The sequence below is a fragment of the Dinoponera quadriceps genome, unplaced genomic scaffold (genome assembly GCF_001313825.1).
Source record: "Dinoponera quadriceps isolate SergipeBrazil2010 unplaced genomic scaffold, ASM131382v1 scaffold1750, whole genome shotgun sequence".
Taxonomy (NCBI): Eukaryota; Metazoa; Arthropoda; class Insecta; order Hymenoptera; family Formicidae; genus Dinoponera; species Dinoponera quadriceps.
This window is the reverse complement of record NW_014556445.1, coordinates 1,766,683-1,788,050: the sequence shown is the minus strand read 5'-3', so window position 1 is coordinate 1,788,050 and position 21,368 is coordinate 1,766,683. Positions and strand designations below refer to the sequence as shown.

The 21,368-nt window shown below is 44.8% G+C and overlaps 1 protein-coding gene across 1 annotated transcript in view; it reads right to left on the bottom strand.

The window, feature by feature from the left end:
• Positions 1-21,368, bottom strand: part of LOC106747430 (dynein heavy chain 2, axonemal) — a 51,463-nt gene that overhangs the window by 12,144 nt on the left and 17,951 nt on the right. Inside the window, 24 exon segments of the mRNA XM_014624928.1 lie at positions 112-399; positions 1,017-1,316; positions 1,725-1,903; positions 2,109-2,209; positions 2,285-2,400; positions 2,476-2,585; positions 3,060-3,280; positions 3,419-3,889; positions 4,278-4,463; positions 5,845-6,050; positions 6,134-6,337; positions 6,446-6,537; positions 7,005-7,296; positions 7,668-7,838; positions 8,030-8,167; positions 8,448-8,736; positions 9,960-10,128; positions 15,870-16,045; positions 17,143-17,314; positions 18,104-18,218; positions 18,336-18,556; positions 19,886-20,136; positions 20,231-20,382; positions 20,770-20,998. Coding sequence (XP_014480414.1) covers positions 112-399; positions 1,017-1,316; positions 1,725-1,903; positions 2,109-2,209; positions 2,285-2,400; positions 2,476-2,585; positions 3,060-3,280; positions 3,419-3,889; positions 4,278-4,463; positions 5,845-6,050; positions 6,134-6,337; positions 6,446-6,537; positions 7,005-7,296; positions 7,668-7,838; positions 8,030-8,167; positions 8,448-8,736; positions 9,960-10,128; positions 15,870-16,045; positions 17,143-17,314; positions 18,104-18,218; positions 18,336-18,556; positions 19,886-20,136; positions 20,231-20,382; positions 20,770-20,998 — 4,849 coding nt within the window.

Sequence of the window (21,368 nt, the reverse complement as noted above, 5' to 3'; positions counted from 1 at the left end):
AGGTGGCGGGCGGGGGGAGGGGGGGGAAGATTGGTAGTAGGAAACGCGCGTTGATCGTAAGAATCGAATCGAATGGAATCGATCGCGCGGAAAGGGGAAGGGCGTACCTACCACTTTATTTTCGCCGGTGATAGTGAGCGTCAGATTGAGATTCATGAGGAACTTGTTGCCAACTTCGAGGAGAGCTTCCCTCGGCCATTCCAGGAACCAATCGATGGTCGTGCAATTGATCAGGGCAGGGTACTGCCGTAATCTGTTCCTGAAGGCATCGCCGATCGGGCTCATGCACAGGATCAAATGCATATTGGCGCGCGCCCTCTCCACCAGGAAGAAGTACACCGTCTCGGTCGTTGGTATCTTTCCAGCCTTCGTTACTTCTTTTATTAGTCTCGTTTTAATCTGGGAAAACGCGATATATCAGTAACCGGCGAGATACGCTCACTCCCCTGTATTGATTTTATTTTCGCCCGAGCTGAATCGACCGACAAAAATGCGATTTATGGTGGCGCTAAAGCGTTCGCGATACGCCCGGGGGCTGAAGCGCGTATCGTGTTCTATCTCTCTCTCACGCGTTTCTTCAAGTTTGCGTAATTCTCGATACAAACTTCACTCGCACGGTTCGTTGATAAGTTCGGCAATACCGTGCCTTTCGCAGCAATACCGCGCCTTTCATGAGATTTACGGTTATTAGGAGAACCATCTTTGACGTAACCGACGCTCGTCCGATATCCGATGTACGCGTTCATTAAACGCGCTTCTGCGTTTTTAATAACACGAAAAACGTCTTTCACGTTTCCAAGGGGGGTAATGTAAACGTAGCGCGCGGAGTTTAATGAGACGGGGGAAATAATTGATCGGAATATAAATTTGACGAGGAGAGAATCGGAGATGGTATGTTCCAGCGGCTCTTTCATCTCGCTGATTCGCGCGTAAAACGCGGTATCTACAGCCGCGGATTATAATCCAAATGGAGGACGAAACGACGATGGTGGCGCGGAGCGTATTAACCGACTTACGTCCTCCATTTCGTCGCTCTTGTAGAGATTAGCCACTTCGCCAGTACTCAGCATATTGTTGACAATCTCCAGAAACTGCTCCTCCACCGCCTGGGTATCGTTGAAGAGGAAACTGGTCGGTTTGTTCTCCACCCCGGCTATTGAGTACAGAGTCTTGAGATCCTCACGAAATTCCGGCACCCTATATTGCTTCGTAACGGCGATTTGATAGGTGTACAGATCGCACATGTAACTGCCAATACGCGAGAGCGATTGTCTACCGCTACCGCCGATCCCGACCAGCAGCACGTTACCATGAGGCTGCGGAGAAACGTTATTACTATCTTCGAATTTATGATGTCGACGTTGACCCGCGTCTGCCGGTTGTGGCAGATCGATATCACACACTACGAGTAAATTACACATACACGCTGACAGTAAAGCTTTCCGTTTCTTAAATTACTATTTAAATTACCAGATATTATTAATGACTAAATTGTTAAATTATTAAATTTAAGTGAAATTATTAAATTAATATTATTTGAAGCTTGAATTTTCATCCGCGAGATATCATGAAAAGTAACAGGATATCCCGTGATATGAAGTTGTAATAATACGAGAGAAATTTCTGGACGTGTTAAAAAATCGGTGTTAAAAGTATCGGTTTGTGTTTCTAAAAACGCCGAGTGTTCAGCGTTAACTATTACGCGTTGTATGTTACACCGTTACCTGCGATATCACGCGAACGATGCGACATATATGCTCGATCGCGTCGCGGAACAGAATGAGATCGAGGCGCACCACGCCAGGTGAGGCATTATACTCATCCATCTGTTCCTCCACGTGGCGCCTTACGGCACTGATATCTGACAGGTCCTCGTATATATTCCAGGCATTCATAAAACTACCTGCGAATATATAATTAATTATAATATAAATTATAATATTAATTCGTTTTGGATATACCTTAATATTCGGTGTACTAATAACGACGACGATAAAAAAATATAATAACCCATACACTCTGACTGTCGATATTGTTACTAATGAGCGATAACGGACGGTGATAGACGTTAACACAGATTAAATCGCGGGAGAGTCGCACGTGTTTACCGAAAATGGGAGATCTCTTCTCTGGACAGACGTTATGGAAGGTCAACTCAAAGTGCTTTCCGAGCTGATCATTCAGCTGAGTCACGAACCACTCTCTGTCCCTGAAAGAAATTGCTCAGCATTTTTTCTTCCCGTAGCCCCACGCCAAATTAAGTTAATGCCTCTTGAGCGCTTACTTCTCGTCAATAAGTCGATCGCAGAAAACTCGGAAACTCTCGTGAACCCACAATCGCAGAAAGGTCTGCCTCGAATACTGATAGTCTTTATGGCTGCGCAGCAGTCCTTGGAAGACCTGTCGGAATCGATACTAATTTTTGTATCCGCTCCGATCGTGCGTATGTATACGATCGCTCTCTTTTATTTTTACCTTCGAGATGTCTCTCAGATTGAATAAGTAATGCATCTTTGCCGGAGTGGGAAGCATCTTCTGGATCACGCGATTATACAGGTTGATCGAGGCGAATGTGATGTCGTTCGCTGATGCGAGTAAAAATGTTTTCACTTTACATCATTGACTATAGTTATATAAGAAAGCACCAACCCACGAAATTATGATTTTTGAAATTTTGTTATCAATGGTAGTCTTTCTACATAAAAACAAAAAGATCCAAGCCTCAGGGGCGCCTAAAATTAATTAAAAAGAGTTTTCATTTTCTACTAATTGTGCCATTTTTTACTAATAGCGTCTATTTTATCCATTTTTTTAAAGATTAAGCTAGTCAACGAATACTCTCAAAGAGAAGAATATGGGTCGTGTTTGACTCTGAACGATGTAAAGAACTTCAGTGCTATTTATACTTTTTAAATCATGTATCCAATTTTCATCTTCATTCTTCTCGATACGCACTCCATATGAATCAGATCGATTGCATCTTGCATAATTATAGACAATTATCATGATCGGCAGAGGAAGAGGAGAAAGGTAAACTTGCCATTGCTATCAGTACTCACATATTCCCTTTACTTCGGAGTGAAACTCGGCGAGCTGTTGCTTCAACATCGTGCCGTAGATCCTCACGATCTGCTTCTCGGCCGGAAAGGTCATGTTGATGACGTTGAATCGCGTGAGCAATCGATCTGTGATGACGTTGCGACCTCCGCCGGGCGGCCCCATCGCTGCTACTAATTGCATCCTTTGAATGTACCTCCTCGTCTGCTTCCGGCGATCGTACCTGCCGATTTCGACGACACGCTCTTCACGCACATTCGCCGCGATCAATTCCGAATGTACATACAGTCGCGATTTTATTTTCGCGCCTTATTTGTACACCTATCTCCATGTTTCCCCGCACATCGTGATAGGACGTTACCAGAATCCGTAATCGATCCACTGTCGAACCAATTCCAACGGCGGCTGCGACCCGTACGTTTCCTTCATGGGCATATTGAAGTCGTCCATAAACACGACCATAGTCCTACCACTCGTGGGAATATAAACGCCTTTCGTTCGTTTCTCCATTCTGCTTTCTATTATATCCTAGTACGCAGGAATCGACGAGTAAAGTATTCATACGGCGTTCTCAAATCTATTATTCATCTGATATAGAGTTTAGAGCCTCACTTGCACGTTGTTGGACGTAGTTTGCGCGGACATGTTTACAAGAAGGACAGCGTATTCCGCGTCGTCCAGGAGCTCGAGCACCGAGTGGACGGTGGACGTTTTTCCCGTGCCCACCGGTCCCACTACCAATGCCGGAAAGCCATTCGATAAGAGAGAATTTACGATGTAATCGTACCGTATCGTGTCCACGGTAGGTATTATTATCTTGTAAAACGGCGTTCTGTAAACGAACCTGAGGATGTAGGGCGAGGTAACCTTCGGGGCGAGAGTGAAATATGAATTATCAGCAGTCATCGACCTTCTCGGGAAATACATGCGATCGAGCGCGATGCCACGTGATTGGGATAATTCAATTTGAATATGGACACGACGAGACATATTGGATCCGGGTGAAATTCGGCATATTCTAATCTCGATCGAATGCTCGCGCAATCAGCGCGCGTCCGAGATCGGCCGCAGACCCGTCAGTCAGCAGCCTACGACGAAGGCAGCGAAGGAAACGATATGATTTCAAGATTCCTCCCTATTTCTTTCTGCTTCTTTTTTTTTCTAAAGCCGTCGGAATTTCACATGACCGACGACGATGTTCGATACTCGCTCGCTCTTACCCGGGCGGGAACTTCCACGCCTGTGTCAATTTCTCCTCCCACGAAATGAAAGTATGCAGACGAGGCTCCACGAAGTACTCGTATACTGTGTCTCGTAACGGAAAGGAACTCTCGATGTCCCTTATGAAATTATCTATCTTGTGACGACCCTCCTCGGTGACCGCGGCGCACAGTGACCATATCATGCTGCAACATTGCGACGTCGAATGTAGTTGTCTCGCGCTCTCGACCGGCCATTAGCATGTCATTAGCTCGGAACTTATAGTTTAATACGACTTGCGAACCACTGGAGAGCGAGAGAACTACGGTATTAGCATTACTTGGAAGTGCCTCGAGGTGGCGGCTAGTATTCGAATCTCGGTTGCGGTCGGGTGCGCGAGTTAGCCTCGTTGCGAATTAGATCGTCACCCACGAGCCCGACGGGCTGGCAGCTGGCGATTGTCGAGTCTCACTCGACGCGATCAAAATTCGCGATCGAAATGCGCATACATATACATGGCAGCAAAAACAATTTGGTTCTTGCAACGGGATAGAGACCGGATGGAAAAATCACTGACACAAGAGATGATATTTGAACTGTTTTGTTTGTGTGATGTTTAATTTTTAGGGCTTACGCTTTACTTGAATCCTGTTTATTCGTATCAAGTCTAGTTTGAAAAAGGCAATACATTAAAACCTTTCAGCTGACACTGCGCTTTTTGGTCACTATCGTTCTCAATTAAAAGATATACACAGAGAAAATGATTTCTTTGGATTTAATATATGTAATATGTATTTGTTTCACTTGGGTTTTTATTTAATATAAACAACACAATTTATAATGTCAAATATTATTTTGTTTGAATGAAAATATTGTTTCTTACAAGAGTTATTGGTTACTTGTTTCATTATTGGAACAAACCATGTTATTTGAAAAAAAAAACAGAATTATTTAGAGGAAATATCTCGTTTTCAATAAAAAAAATATTTCATTTTATTATATATTTCATTTCGTTATATATATTAAATATTCTTTCACTGAAACAAAGAAAAGTTCTTTAATATTTTTCTAACATAGTGTTATTTCTTTTAAATAATTTATTACTTGTAATAACCATTGTAATCCGTGGATAAAAATATAAGAGAAATATGTTATATCGGACGTAAAAATATTTATTGTTGGAGGAACCAAACAATTCTATTTGTTGAATTAAATATATTTGTGGAATTAAATATTCGTTTGTTTGCTCTATTCCAAAAGACAAATTTGTTTTAAGCAAAGAAATTATATTAAATTCAATGAAAACTTTTTCTCTGGGTACTCGATCTTCACCATATTTATGTCCAATAAAAATATTGTTACTACTTATAAATAAATAAATAAATAAATAAATATATATATATCTCCGTTACCGCGATTGAACTGCATTGAAATCTCGGTTGAAACAACTAAGAGCAATTGACCGGGCGGTAACTTCCCGCAGGAATCTTTCTATTCCTGCAACTGAGTTTCCGTTCGGTCCCCGGGAAAATTTAATGACACTAACGAAGTTGTTTTCCCTCCATTTGCACGTATATGCGTACGTACCAAAAGAAAAACCACATCTTGCATATGACGGAGTAAGCGTCGCGATGTTCGCCCAGCTCGACACCGTTTTGCGGCGTCGCGAGCACCTCGAGCAATTTGCAAAGCGACTGAACGGCGTTCAATTCGGGCACGGGCACGATCTCGTCGCAGTATCGCCGTTTATATTCCAGCGCTCCGTTAACGTGGCTCTCGAACAGCTGATTCATCTGATTGAAAAGCAATGAACTGTACGACCCGTTGTTGGCTCGCTCGTTCGTTCGCTCCGGGGGGGGGAGAGTCGCGGTCTCACCTCCTCGACGAACTCGGGTGTCGCGTCGTACTTCCGCAGCCACGAGTCGACGTACGGACGCCAACCGAGGTTCTTGTAATCGTTATAAATCATGCCCGCTCTGGAGACAGTCGCGGGCGAGGCCGCGGCCAGGTCCTGCACCTCGAAGAGCAGCGACACTTGCTCGGGCATGGTGATACGGTCGTTGTTTATTAACGTCAGTACCTTGAAAGGATTTTAGACTTTGAGACGAGCCAGCCAGCTAGCCAGCCAGCCTTGTGCAACCTTAATTCGAGGAGAGGCAAGGAGGTGCAACAGATGGACGGGGTATACCTTGTTGTCATCCATGACACTGTTCATGTTCTCAATCCAATCAGCGTCCACGGGCCCGTCAAAGAGGATCCACTTTTCATCGGCGGTGTCCTCTGTCAAAAGAGCGCACGGCCTTACAACGTGGCATGCTTTCGTGGCATAAATCGCGTTAGCGAGGCAAGATCTAACGATCGCGCTCGCATTCTCTTCTCCCACTTCGCCTATTACTCGTGAATGCTGATCGCGTTAATGCTCCGAGTAATAATCTTCCGTTATCGCGTGGAAATTTCGTTCACGTTCTCTCGTAATCCGATGAAAAAAACACGCAATTTCGTTCTATCTATTGCATTGTGTTATATTGCTATAATCGATGTGTCATTCGCGAGATGTAATTTGCGAATCGTTGGGATTTCCAAGCGTTTCACCGGTCGGAACGTTCGCGGGACACGTTTTAAGTGTCTCGTATGCATTAAGAAATTCATCCTGCTGGAGTAACGCTCCTCACGAACGCACGTCCGTGGCGTGTGCGACATACTTATTATACCGCACATATTACTTCGTTATCAATCAAGCGCTTTACCGGAACAAGTTTTCCGCATGATGGACGATATCACTCCGTCGAGCCATTCTCCGGTGGAAAGATTGTACTCGCCGTAGAGTTCACCGAGACTCAGTGCCTTAGGATTAATGGGATGTACGTGAACGGTGTTAAAGCCCGGCTTTCCATCGCTCTTCATTGTCGTCATCGTATTCCGCAGAATCTTCCAGGTCGCGGTTTTCGCGGTGTTGGACGCGCCGACGATCATCGTCGAGTGACGTGAGCCCATCGTCTCGTATAGCTCGATGACTTTCGTGATGATCATGGGAATCGGCTGCGATCCGGATGATACGGAGTGATTAATTAATCTCGAGGTAGCCGGAGGGGCGATCCATCGATTCGCCAGCGGCATGTTCGAACAATTTCTATAACTATTTCCGCCAACGTCGGAGATGAAATTCTAAGGAACGCCGGAGCTACGATAGCGAACCGTAGCGGAGTTTAATATGCGCGAATTAATATTTATAAGCATCCCGATTCGGCGCGAATAACTTCTCAATAAATGCCCGCCTTCCTCTTCGCAGGCCCGAGGGATGCATGGCTCTCATGAGAAAAAAAAAGAAAAGACGATATCGTCGGCATCTCGTCGAGGGAACCGCGATCTGTGCACGGACGTTACGTTATATCCTCCTCCGAATAGATTACCTGCAGCTTCAGCTTGATTGCCTCGTTGGTTATGTAACTGATCATTTCCGCGTAATCCACGCTCGGTACATCCATGTGGGGGAAAAGATCCGTGACGATATCGAGGAACAACGGCAGGTCGTCCGAGGTAAGTTTAGCGACGTTCATATCTCTCATGGCAAGAATAATCACCTGGGAGAAATTCAACTTGGCTGATGAGAGTTCACGCTGGCGCAAATAGTCATCGTAGTTTCTAAGCGTTTCGAGCGAATGCACCAGCACGAAATATTACAAGTAACTCGGAAATTACGTTATATGTTGTCGAGTGTTCTTGGTAAAGAAACAATTCTTTTTACAGATTAAATGATCTCATTAACAGTCACCTCATCGTCGGGCAGCTTGGGATACAATCTCTTCTTTTTCCCGGCGTAGCGAGCCAGTGTCACTATACCTCGCAAACCGAAGTCATAATGGTATTGTTTACTGAGTTGCTGCTGGGCGAGTGAGTACAATGTGAAGATCTACAAGGACAAGAAGCATCGTGCATGCAAAATTTTCGTCGACCACGGTATCGTACTACGATACTGACGTGAATTCACGACGTGAATTCATTTCTCAAGTAATAAACAAGTTAATCGCCTGGAGAGTTTTCGATGCGTCGAGAGATAATGGAAAATGCAAGGTTAAATTATTCTGTAAAAGAAATGTGAAGACGCGATAAGTATCGCGGCAAATTTGTAGTTGGAAAAATAGTTCGTGTCGCGGTGTTGGGATGAGAAATTAATCGTGACTGCGGACGACCTTTCTGGCCAGCGTGCGCGTGTTTTGGAAGCCTTCGCCGAACAGTCTGATTTCGGCAATCATGCTACTGTCCGGCACCATCATCGAGATTGGCCGGAACATGGACTTTAAATTGTCTGGAAGTTCGGTACGCCCGGCGTAACCAGGATTCATTGTGATGAAGATGCCGCAGGTGTGTATCAGAGCTATCTCGGCGCCGTCGAAAATGAATTTCGTGAGTCTCTGGGCGAGGGCGGTCAGTATCGATAGTATCTGTTGCGCCACTACTGATAACACTTCGACGTTAATCCTGCGATTGCGAAAAAAGTCTGTTTAGAGCTGCGCTATTTACAACCTCGCCTCGCCCCAAAGCTGTTCTTTCGTGTAACAAAACTGTACGGAGTCATTTAGAAAGGAAAGTTAATTAATTAACTCTACACAAATTTTTCCCACATATATATGTCCTATAATAAATAAATCGTGAATATATATGTGTGTGTGTGTGTGTGTGTGTGTGTGTGTGTGTGTGTGTGTGTGTGTGTGTGTGTGTGTGTGTGTGTGTGCCTATATGTGTGTAAAGTATTTCTTTTGTATATAAGCAATATCTAATTTGTACAAACGTCAGTTACGCGTTTACAAGGGAAAGTTAGCGAGTATCAATCATCGCTTTCGATAAACTGTAAGTAGTTACGGGCGTGCACGGTCAGTCCGCTTGTACTGTGTAGCGCGTTCGACGTGAAACGTCTGCATCTACTTATAGCGCGGTATCCGCGACATCTCAAAATTCCAAAAATGCGACTTCAAAGGATAATTTTATTGCGCACAGCTAAATCTGAAGTAAAATTATGTTGAGTTTTTGCAAAAAAGTTTATAGAAATATTTACTAAATTGTACGCAGACTTTTTAAATCGTGAAAATAATTACGAGAAACGAGGGTGTGTTGAAAAATATAAAGTTTGGAAATATAAACTACAGAATTACAAAGCACATCATACACACGGATAAAAAGAACTCGGCTCCTGATTCAACAGAATAGAAACTAGATGAAAACCCGACGACAAGAAGTGATATCTCTGTTACCGTGACTGAGGACATTTGTGTGAACAATGGCTGCATTAAATCCCGGTTGAGACAACTGAAAACAACTGACTGAATAAAAACCTCCTACTTCCCGTTCTTACAACCGAATTTTCGTCTGGTCCGCATATAATGGAAATTTCAATCACTTTCAGCGAAATTGTTTTTTCCGTGTGTCATCAAACTTTCGTTTAAAATATTTCATATATCTCACAGTTTCAAATATAGGCGGAATTAGCTCTGTGAAGCTCCGTTTCAACTCTAAAACGTGCTATGACAAAGTATTTACAAAAAAAGAATCGCGTCTCTCCAGCCGCTCTAAAATACCTAGTCAAGGCTGTTAAAAATCGGCGAGGGTCACTTCGAGATATTGTCCTGTTGGAAATTCGATCTCGTTTGCATCGCTCGCATCTACATGCTATCTACGCGCAGTATTCGAGTCCCGAAGGTGTTTACCGATTAAATTCGTCGAAGCATCCCCAGGCGCCGGATTGCGCCAGCCCGGAGAATAATCTACCCATACTTTTGTAGTCCAATCCTTCCGAGCAGTTCTGCACGATCACGTTGAAACCGAGCGCTTTCCCGAGGTCCTTTACCGTTTCAGTTTTCCCAGTGCCCGCGGGTCCTTTCGGGCTCCCGCCGCGATATAAATGAAGAGCCGTTGTCAGCGTGATGTAACACCTATATACAAACGGGACAAACGCGCGCGCGAAGAGTTATTTCATGATCCAATGCGCGATGATATCTGACACGCGCGAGTGCGAAAATGGAAAATTAACGGGCCGCGTCAGAGCTGGACACTCGACCCGCTCGCAAATGCAATTGCGAGACCCGACCCGCTGCGACCGATTATCGCGTCATTTTATGCCGCGGATAACCGCGACGTATTTCAGATTCGCGTCTCAGAGCAGCCCGGGATAAGACGGCGCACGCTCGCATGTTATCGCGCGTTTTATTAACGCAGAATGCGGGGATTGCGTTTCTCGCGCTGAGAGACCCTCGTACAATTTACGATACGGCGTATCGGCGAAATATCTCGCCCATCAGGCCCGGGAGCGCGCGAGCTACCCGAAGAACACACAGCTGCAATCTGGCATTCGATTCGAGGAATACATCAGAGTGTGTATATGCCCCGGCACAATTTGCGATTTAATGCGTCTACTCTCGAAACGGAGAGTAGCGTGGCGGTCCATCCACTCCCGGGCGAAGGGTGCTGGAGGGTACGAGGAGGAGATCGGCGGAGTAACGGAAGATTGAGATTCCTGCAGGCCGGGAACACCGCGGAAAGTGGGAAAGCGTGCGTTGTCTTCTTTCCGCAAGACAAATTCTCCGGACCGCGGGGGAGCGGACAAATGTATCGAGATGGCAATCGCCGTTTATAAATTAGAGCGAGACGTGGGGGGAGGCGGCAGTGGCCTTTTATCGCGATTAAATCGATACCGCGTTAAGTAGCGACGCGGGATATCGCGCGCGCTCTCCGCGCGGTAACGTGCGTTCGGTCTTTGATATCAGCGACGACGACGTCACTAACCACCCCCTCTCTTCCCCCAGCCTTTGCCGAGACCGCCCTTGAGATCGTGTCGCATCGTCACTGTCGCACATTGCACCGCTGGATGGATGCAACGAGTTATACCGCCGCGCTTCCGCGATATTACGTCCCGCGCGCAAAATTATATCCACGCAACTCCCTGACTACGCGCGCGTCTCCCTCCCTTTCTCTTTCCTCCTCTCCGACTCTTTTAACTCCTTTGGTAAACAAACTTTACCTTCGCTTGCTGTCTCCCCCTTTCCAATGATTCCTGCCGGTAACTATCACAATTACACATAGTAAACAATTTTGTGTGAAACTTAACACATTTCGCATGTCCCGAACGGCCACACAGATTTCTGTGTTACTTTAACAAAGAGTGAATATGTTGAAAAGTAACACAAATATTACGTGAAAGATTAACACAAAATTAACATCCGTAATAATGTTAATCGACACTGAAGTGTAAAATGTGTTATTTTAACACTTACACGTGTTGAACGCCGACTCAACAAAAAATATTGAGATAACATAAACATAGTATGTTAAATTAACATATAGGTATGTTGAAAATTTAATGCGAAGATTTTAAGAAAGCTCAATTTAAATATGAGTGCAAAATATTTTTTACTTTATAAATTCTTCTATTTTGTACGCTAATATAAATTTGTTTTCATTTATAGCTTAATATTTTTTTATTATATATTCATAGATTAAATTTATTTATAGTTTATTCTTTTGGGAGATTTGTTTTCCCTTACTATTGATTTATTATTTTGATTAATATAATTTTCACTTAATTGAAAGTAATTTTCTTTCACTTTATCATGTTCTTATTTATCTTCAGAAGATTTACCCTACACAAAAGGGATACTTTTAAATCAATACCTGATATTCTCATATATAAACAAGAATATTATATTCTTGGAAGATTTTTAATTTTGAATTAAGTACAAATAATACTTGCATCACTACAAATTCAATCAAATCAAGACTAAAAATCTTCTAAGAAGATTATAATATTCTCGTTTACATATGAGAATATCTATTAATGATTTATATATAAGATAATTTTTTTCATATATCATGTAATAAATGTTCCCTCTTTCTCTCTTTCTATCACACACACACACACACACACACATGCGAAGCATACTCGATGGGGCGAGCGTTTTGTGACGGGCGGGGCGCAAGTTCGAAGGGACCTCGAGTTTCTGAGCGCGCACGTGAATCGGCGGCCGACGCGCGCGGAATGTGATTAATTCAACTTGAAAAGCTCCACGAGCGTACATTCTTGACAGAGTTGCCGCGAGGCGCGATTTAACTTTTTACATTTCTGTCCCGCCAACTTTCCCCGGTTGCCTTAACGTTTTCGTTTCCGCTCGTCCCTCGTTACTTATTTATTTCGGGAATAAAGCGCGCTCGCGCCTCTCGTATACTCGCGTGCATGCATCTTCATGATGCAATTTACCACCCTGGAAATTGCAGCTCGCGGTCCCTCGGTCGGTGGTAGTGTCTAAGCGTATTCCTCCGCGCGAGTGTACCGAGGAAGGCACGCGCGTGCGCGTGCGCGACTACAAGCGATCACCCCTGTAGCCGGCGTTCTTATCATACACGTGACGTTCGTTCCCACGCTAAGATATAACTAGTTGTGTCAAGTAGAGCAGAGGAGTATAGATGCGACGAGTATCACGGAGAGTCTGCGGCCTCGCCTTAATCATGTAACGTGAGTTATTCGGTGCGATCAGTATCGCGCGGCAAGTTCCCTCATTAAGTACAACGGCGGTGCTTAAAACTTGGCATAATCGGACATGTGCGGCGCGTCGAGCGACGATCGCCCGACGTTGACCCGACCCGGAGTTGCATTACATCGTCAATGCGTCGAACAGTAAGCATTACCCGCGCACCATCGCGTTACCGCGCGTGACAGACGAAATTACGGCTGGCCACGAGCCGGTGCCAACTACTGAGCGACTATAGCGAGCGCGATAACCGCTGAGAAACTTCTGTTTCAACATCGCCGAGCGGAACAGAGTCCGCCGACCGACTAAATACGTCGCAACGTAATAACGTCACAAAGTAATTTTGCAAATGGCCCGGCAATCGAGTGCACACACATATGCCATTATTCGGATTCACTCGCCGGTCAAACGACAGCGGGCACGGTTTGTATATGTACATATGCGCGTTTTGTCGAGAGTATCAGCCGGCGCGAAGAGTCTCGATGGCGGGCGCATCTCGATATAAAATTATTCCCGTCCCTTTTCCCCGCAGCTACCTGACAAAAACTGCCCAACGAGTGTCCCACTTCCCGGTTAATTTTCAGACGCTATCTCGAATCAACCGTTTATCTTCGCGTGTCCGCTGAGATATTATATGTGTAAATTTAATTTGGTATTTTTATTAGCAGAAATCAAAGTTTATTTATGGGATTTATTATAATTGGAGGTAAGATTTTAATTATCGAAATAATCGCCGTTATTACCGATGACATTTATCTATCGGGCAGCTGTCGATTTCTATCGCGATAGAAGTTTGATTGGACAAAAATCGGTTTTGAATAAAGTTATGGATAGATTTCAAAAATTATGTATTGTTTTAAAACGTGTGTCAATTAAATGATGTTGTAGCGGCTGAAACAGATGAGATTCCAGATTTATGGTCAGTCATAAAAGGCTGCAACACTCTTTTTTTACAAATTTCGGAACGCATCCTGTGTCCGATAGAAGAATTTGTTTTTTAATAATTCTCAGCAAATACTTTTTCCTATTGGATACGAGATATGTTGCGGAACTCGTGGAAAAAAAGTGTCACAATTTTATGTGACTGGCCATACAATTTTCCAGCTCGTATTAAAAACGGCATCTTTTGTTCTTTTTACCACGTGAGGTCAAGCATTATTGTGGAGTACGCATACATATATAGGCCTTCCCGAAATCTTCTTAAAATTTTTGATATCATTTTTTTCAAATTGTTTAATTCACTATGCTTTCACCAACTGCCAAACAAATCATTTTTGTGGCTCCAACAACACGTCTTAGCAGTTAAAATGCAAAAAGAATGTAATGCCGAATATGCGCTTTATCGATAGCAATATTATTCACTACTATTTTCTGAGGTTATATTGATTATTCTGCGATATTACGTGATGTTTTGTAAACATAGATGGTATTCCTTTAAAACTATAATTGAGCGGAAAAATCTTTAAATTTAAAATGTTCATTAGAAAGGGATAAATATCTGAAAGTTAACCGAATTAATTTACACACTTAATATATAACGGAAATTCGTTTGAATGTCGAGAAGAGATATTGGTTTTATGTCGAAAAGGATCGCAAAAAACTGATGCGATGCTGAAAACTCGCATCTGGAAATTAAAAGTTACAAACAGAGCCATGAATTGAATTCCCAGTAAAAAATGATTAAAGTTCGCAAGATTCGCTTCCACATAGTAAAAAACATTTTGTACTTGCGTTAAAATCGATCCTTGCTCAAATTTTGGTGTTATTAATTTTTAACACACCCGTATGTTAATTTAACATATTGTGTTTACGTTATCTCAATATTTTGTGTTGTGTCGACATTCAACAAGTATAAGTATTAAAATAACACATCTTATACTTCAATATTGATTAACATATTAATTTTGTGTTAATTTCTGACACAATATTTGTGCCACTTTTCAACACATTCATCTTGTGTTAAATTAACACAAAAATTTGAATGGACCATCTCAGATATGCGGAGAATGCGTTAAATTCAACACACAATTTTTTACTGTGCGGTAACAGTTTCCTCACACAGGAAGATAATTAAGATAGCGATCGCCGAGCGACTATTCGACGTCCGTCGACGTTTCGCTCTTTTTCACCGAAATGCTCAGTGGAACATACCGATCTGTCAGCGGAGTTATCACGAGTCTTCCGGTGTTACCTAGGTACTCGTAACCGTACAGGAAACGAGTATTTGTCTGCCGGACAATGCAGTCGTCGATGTCTTTCTCCCAATAAAATCTCAGCTGCGACAGCCACTCGAAAGCGGACACATCTCTGCAATCTGAAAAATTTGGGAAGCAAGTTTGTTCCCGCTTTTTCACCGGTTCCCCTTTCATCTTCCCCTCGCGTATGGGCGATAAATAATTCCGGATTCGACTGTCTTATGACGTTCACACGCGTCGCAAATGGAATCGATCGTTTCGCATGATTTTATTTACACGGTGAGGTGCGGCGTTATTTGCTGTGTTCGAAATTGTCGTAATTTCTGAGAATGCCGTGCATTTTGAAGCCTTTCACTTTAATTGCTGCCACTAAACTAATTAAATTCAAATTGCTTTTATATATTAACGCGAATTGCGCGGCAACTCGCGGGTTCAACACGGTGTGCTGAAGAATTACATCGTATAAAAGGAAAATGCGCGAAACGTTTCCGCGGTAAATTTCCGCGTCTGTCTCGAATTCACCGGGGAATGCACCCTCTCGCGCTATGCGTTACAGATGTACATTTTTTGGAGTGTATTTCCCCTTTTCGAGAAACCGCCGATACACAAATTTACGAGGGAGCGCAGCGGCGTTTTCTCACTGTAACGCGTCATATCACCGGCGACATAACGCCGAAACGTGATGCGGTCGCCTCGTGCGCCGCTGGCGGTCCTATAAAATCCGTAATTCGCTGGTCGGTACGCTCTCGCGGGTTACATCGAGCGTGCGCTCGCGAAATAAATGCGCGGCGAACGACTATCGAATGCAGAATCGAGGAGCGGAAGAGGTTACCGTTGTGCAATCCCGCACAATTGATGGAATCAGCGCGACGAGCGTTTGCGAACGCAATCTCAGACTCACTCAATTTGTACATTCTCTCGATCACGTCTCTCGCGTGTATCTCGATCACGACAATGGCCTTGAACTTCAGCCGGTCGAGCTTGCTCAGGTCGCTCCGTATAGCTTCCGAATATTTGTCTAAAGCTTGATTCTGCTTCTTCCTCAGCTTCCTCAATGGCCTCTTCGAGTCGGCCAACCTCGGGAGAGAGCGCGAGCGTAAATCAAACGAAATTAATTGAATCGCGAAATAGCTGACGCGTAACCCGACGTTTTGCAGCGCGCGCTATCCGCTGTATAACTTAAGTCTCGTCCCTTTTACGAGTTCCCGGAACGTCTCGGGAATATCTGTTTCTTCCACGTTTCCCCGACGACACGTTCGAGCGTAACGTCGTTTACGGGAAATGCATTTTAGGTATCCGTCGCGTTCCCACGGCGAAACTATTAGCGCAAAATTTCTCAGCCCCTCGGTCAAGATTTATACGTTGGCCGAGGTACGCGGAAAAAAGAAAGGAGAGGGAAAAAGAGAGCGAGCGAGCGAGCAAGAGAGAAAGAGCGAGAGAGAGAAAGAGCAAGCAGGGCGAGGCGCAGTGTATGACGCGCGCGCTTCTGGCAAAACCATTTTCCACCGTCCGGCACATTCAGAGCGCTCGCGTCCCTATTTTGCACAACCCTTCTCGTCGCGCGCTGCCTTTGGCATCCCCTTTTTCCGAGACACTCGTGCAACGGAAAGGTGGTGGTACGCCGGGCCTTGCGTAACACGAGCGTTACAGGAGTGTCGTGAGACGGGTGGGATTTTATTCGGTAGGTAGGTAGGTAGATATGTAGGGTAGGGATGTACTCGCCGTAGGTGTGGGTTAAATTATTCGCGGTACGGCTAGTATATGCAAATCAGGCAGGAAGGGTGCCTCTGGCCGAGGTGCCGTCGCCGGATCGCAGGACGAGACGTAGAATATGCAAAATTTCTCTTATTAGAGTTGCCGTGTCTCCTGTCCCTCTTCCGCGCGACTATCCTTCGGCCCCACCCTACACCCCCTGCGTGAGGGCCCTTTCTCGCGCCGTACGTCGCTACGTCGTCTCGTTCTCTCCAACCGCGCCCTAGTGTCCATCACGCGAGCCGTCCTCACGTTCACCCTCCGCCCTCCGTTCTCATCCATCCTTTTCGTGCGCCTCGCCGCGCCCTTTCGACGGCTGGACCGCGGCCCCTCTCTCTCTCTCTCTCTCTCTCTGTCCGTCTCCGCTCGTGCGCTTCCATAACTAACACGCCAGCGAAATTTCTCTGGCAGGGGAGGCTCACTTGCAGTGCTGCAGGCTCCGCGTGCAGTCGCTCGTCCATTGGATTTGAGTGGACGTAATGCCAGGCTGGCCCGGCCACTCTTTCACCCACCTGTCGCGTTTCGCCTGCGTTTTTCGCAGCTCCGTCCGACACTGCCTCAACACTTCGCGCAGGGTCACTCTCATCGCGGCCTCTGCAATTGCCATCCGCACCGGCTTTATTCACCCTCTCGCGGCCTCCCGCTGTGCGTTTCCTACCACCGCTCCCCCCATCCGCCGCCGCCCCGTTCGCGTTCGCGCATTTTTATCTCTCGCAAACAGAAATCGAAGTTGCACACGGTGCGCGCGCGCCCCGGGTAATTTACGGCGGCAGCGAGGGCCACACGTCGGGATCGAGCATAAATTATGGCCAATTTTCCGCGCCGCGCTTTTATTTACGCAGCAGCCGAACGCACGTATGCGCCGCTCTTTGTAAACGGGCACCCTTTGCTGCCCGGTGCGCATCGCGGTATATTGTAAATATTTGATGAGCCCCGACGTGTTCACACGTCGCTGATCTTCCTCTTGGTTTCCTCGGCGACGCGTCTGGCCTGTCTCGCGCTTTTATATTTCAAATGGCGGGATGAAGCGCCTTTTTCGATTTTACAAAGAGCAATTTACGATCTTATAAATTCTCGCGCGCGCGCATATGTATATCTCTCCCCAATGTGCGCTCGCACGCCGTGTAGATCTCGCGGATAACGGGAAATTGGATTTACAACGCGGACATCTGAACTCTCGGAATAAAATAACCGACGGCACGCGTCCTGCCCCGCCACAGCAGAATATTACATTCGAAAATTATATCGGGACGCCCGGTGAATTGGGTGCCTGCTCGTTTTAAAACGCGTCGCGTCTCGTCCGGATAGCCGAGAAGCGGCGTCGACTATTCGTCGTCTCGCGACGACGTTGCTCTTCCCTTCGCGAAAGAGAAACTAACTCACCGACATCGAGCAACCAATGCTCGACTTGGCCCTCCAGTATGATCGGCTTGACGAACTCGATGTACTCTCCCTCGCCCGAGTACATGCCGTCGGCGAAAGGTTTCCCAGTGATCGACTTGAAGGACAGAAAAATACGATATTATTAAGAATCCTGGCTGAGCGTCGGGCTTACGCGAAGCGGGAAGGAGAATCGGCCGAGGCGATGAAGCGGAGGAGGAAGAAGAAGAAGTACCTTGCTGAGTTTCAAGGACTTGATGTTGCCGAAGAGCTTTCTGATATGCGGCTGCATGAGATCCGGCCGCTTGGAATGCGCCAGGATCTCCAGTAGATCATCGTTCGAGACGAAATACAATCTCGGGAATACGCGTCTCTTTGTCTCCAGGTATTGCTCGAGCGCCCGCTGCAACGCCTCCAACTTGTCATTGAGTTTGTTCAGGATTTCCAGAAAGTCGGCTAACGGGACAGGAGCGGGAAGGGGGAGGCGAGGAATCGGCGGGATGAGGGGCAGAGAAAAAATGCAAATGCTTTCAATGGAATAGATTTACATTATTTTACAGTACGCGTACGCGTCGGCTCGTCGCTCGATCTTTTATTTCTTTTATTTATTCCCTCTTCTTTTTTTCCCTCTCTTTTTTTAGCGCCGGGAACCGACAGGCGGTTTGTACGTATCCATTTACATTAATACTCACGGACCCGGCTCTAGCTTAAATAATTTCGATCTCGCTTTAATCCTAGTTTAACGCCCGGCGTGATCGCGCACTGCAAATGCGCTGCTTTTAATTTAAACAAACTCGTCTATTTGTTGGCTGAATACATTTTTCACGAATGCATTTATCGAACACGTTTAATCCCGGAGAGATTCGTCGCGTTAGATCGCAAACCCGTTGGGAAAATATTTAGATTGCCGTGAGAGAGAAATTGTCTTTCTCCTCTACGCTCGCGCGACGTCATTTTCTATATATTTCATTATTAGATCACAGACACCGTGTATGTGTGTCTGTTTTCGGTTGAAAGGGAACGAGGCCGCGAGCTTTAATCCTGCTGTACATAAGCCGGTTGATTTACGATTGGGAATGTACGTAAAGTAGGGTGGCTTGGGATTAATTCTAATAAGAGGTAATTAATATAATATACGAAATTTAACGGGCCTTTAGGAGCAAAGCAAGAATGCATAATAATAATGTATGTGCGTTATAGTGTCCTTTAAATATTATTATTGTCAATATCAACATTATTCTGAGAAGATAAATATGTTCAGCGTGTAATGATTACATGCTAGATATCCTTCAAACATACACACGGAATCAATCTTCTACGCTTAAACCGATCCTTGAGTCTTAATAATATTATTAATTCTCAACCCCCTTAAAATCTTTCTACCCAAATGTTAAATTGCTTAATTACCAATTTTCTTATGCACTTATCATAATGCAATTTTATATAATCCTTGCAAGATAATTCGAGCTCTTGGTTACAAAGAGTATCTTCACTCGGTGCGACTATATCCGTCCAAGCTGTCAGAACTTCGTTATATTTCCGTAGCGAGCAAAGGAAGTTTGACATAAATGAACATGAGATATAAATGATATAAATGAACACGTGAGATACAAATTAATAATTATATTAAACGATGTATTTTCATATACCCCTAACATAGATCTTGCTTTTCGAGAATTAGACCGCGTTGCTCGTCGTCGGATTTCCACTTACGCACGCAGAGAGACGTAGCCTTGATTTTACGTTTAAATATCCCCTTTGTAATAGTCCTTTGATAACACATACGTGGGTCGTGAGTGGCCGGCAACGCCAAACCGTAGCTAGCCATCCTTGACGTGTGCTCGGTCCATTCGCTCGTCATCCTGTCAAAATCGTCCGTTTCCTTTGGGAGTTGTTTCCTGATGTCCTCGCTGGTGAATATATTGTCCAGGTACGCGTATTCCCTCTGTACGAGCAGCACCATTTCCAGAACTTCGCCGATCGTCGACAGCGTCCGTTCCCAGTAGTCGACTTCCTGGGCAAACGGCTCCACGAACCTGGCAAAATTCGATGTAATCCGCTTAATTTCGCGTCGTTAGATCCACGGGCGCGCCAAGTGTGTCCGGTTTAACTAGGAGTAGCGCGACGCACCTCGTCGACTTCATAGACGAGAGCTGCACCTGGTGATCCTCCAGTGTTTCCATTACGTCATCGAGTGCCTTTAACCTGTATATTCCTCTGTCTTTGTACGGCACCATCGTGATCGGCATCGTTTCCCAGGTCTCTTTGATATGCCGCAAGCCCTGAGAATCATTCGACGGTTTCGAGAAAACGCTTTGCGCGAATCTCGGGTTACACTGAGCAACGCGATATTTACTTTGAGGTTTAGTAAGCTCTTTTTTATATTTTTTTGGCTAGTACTAAACAAAAATCTGGACGCATATCTCTATCACATCAGGATTTTGAGAAGCTTCTAGCACATCTCAGTCTAAAATTATTAATTATCGAAAAAATAAATCGCTAAAATTGCAATTTTTGGAACTTTAATAGCAGATCTCTGACGTGACAGAGAGATTCTTCGCTCGGGTTCGTGTTTAGTAGCGACAAATTTACAGGAAATCATCTACAAAATCTTAAAAAAAGATTTTGATTTTTTATTACTCGGTTATCGACCGTTAACGACGACTCACAACTTCAATGGCGAGCTCCATCGTGGCCGCGTTCGAGATCTCGTTTATCTGCTCCGCGAAATTCTGCAATTGCAACTCAGCGATCACATCCAGAGTAAATTCTTCCGACGTCTCGTCGAAATCGCGATCGACCGTGTTCTTGACTCGCTTCCAATGCCTCGATTTCATCGCCGGATTCTTCAGATCCGTAATTAACGGCAGCATACGCCGAAACTTATCAATCCTTGACCTTGAAGCAATGGATATTTCCCGATAGGACCGCGTGTGCGCAAAGTAATTACGCAAAGTAATTAGTAATTATCCTCATTCGAATATATTTATCATTTCATGAAACGCTAAGTTTAAAAGAATTGAAGGTGCAATCCTACGACCTGATCGAGAGAGCTTGTCTGCGTGTAAAATATTTCTCACATATTTGCAATTCATATTTTTACACTCGCTTTAATTATTATAAGAACACCGTTCGTTTGCGTTACACGGAGATTTAACGAATAAATTAATTAGAGCTTGAAACATCGAGTCGGGATAAAGTAAAATTATGATTTCCGATATCGGAAATTTGTACGGAAAGCCCCCTTTTTTTCTTCTTTTATCGCACA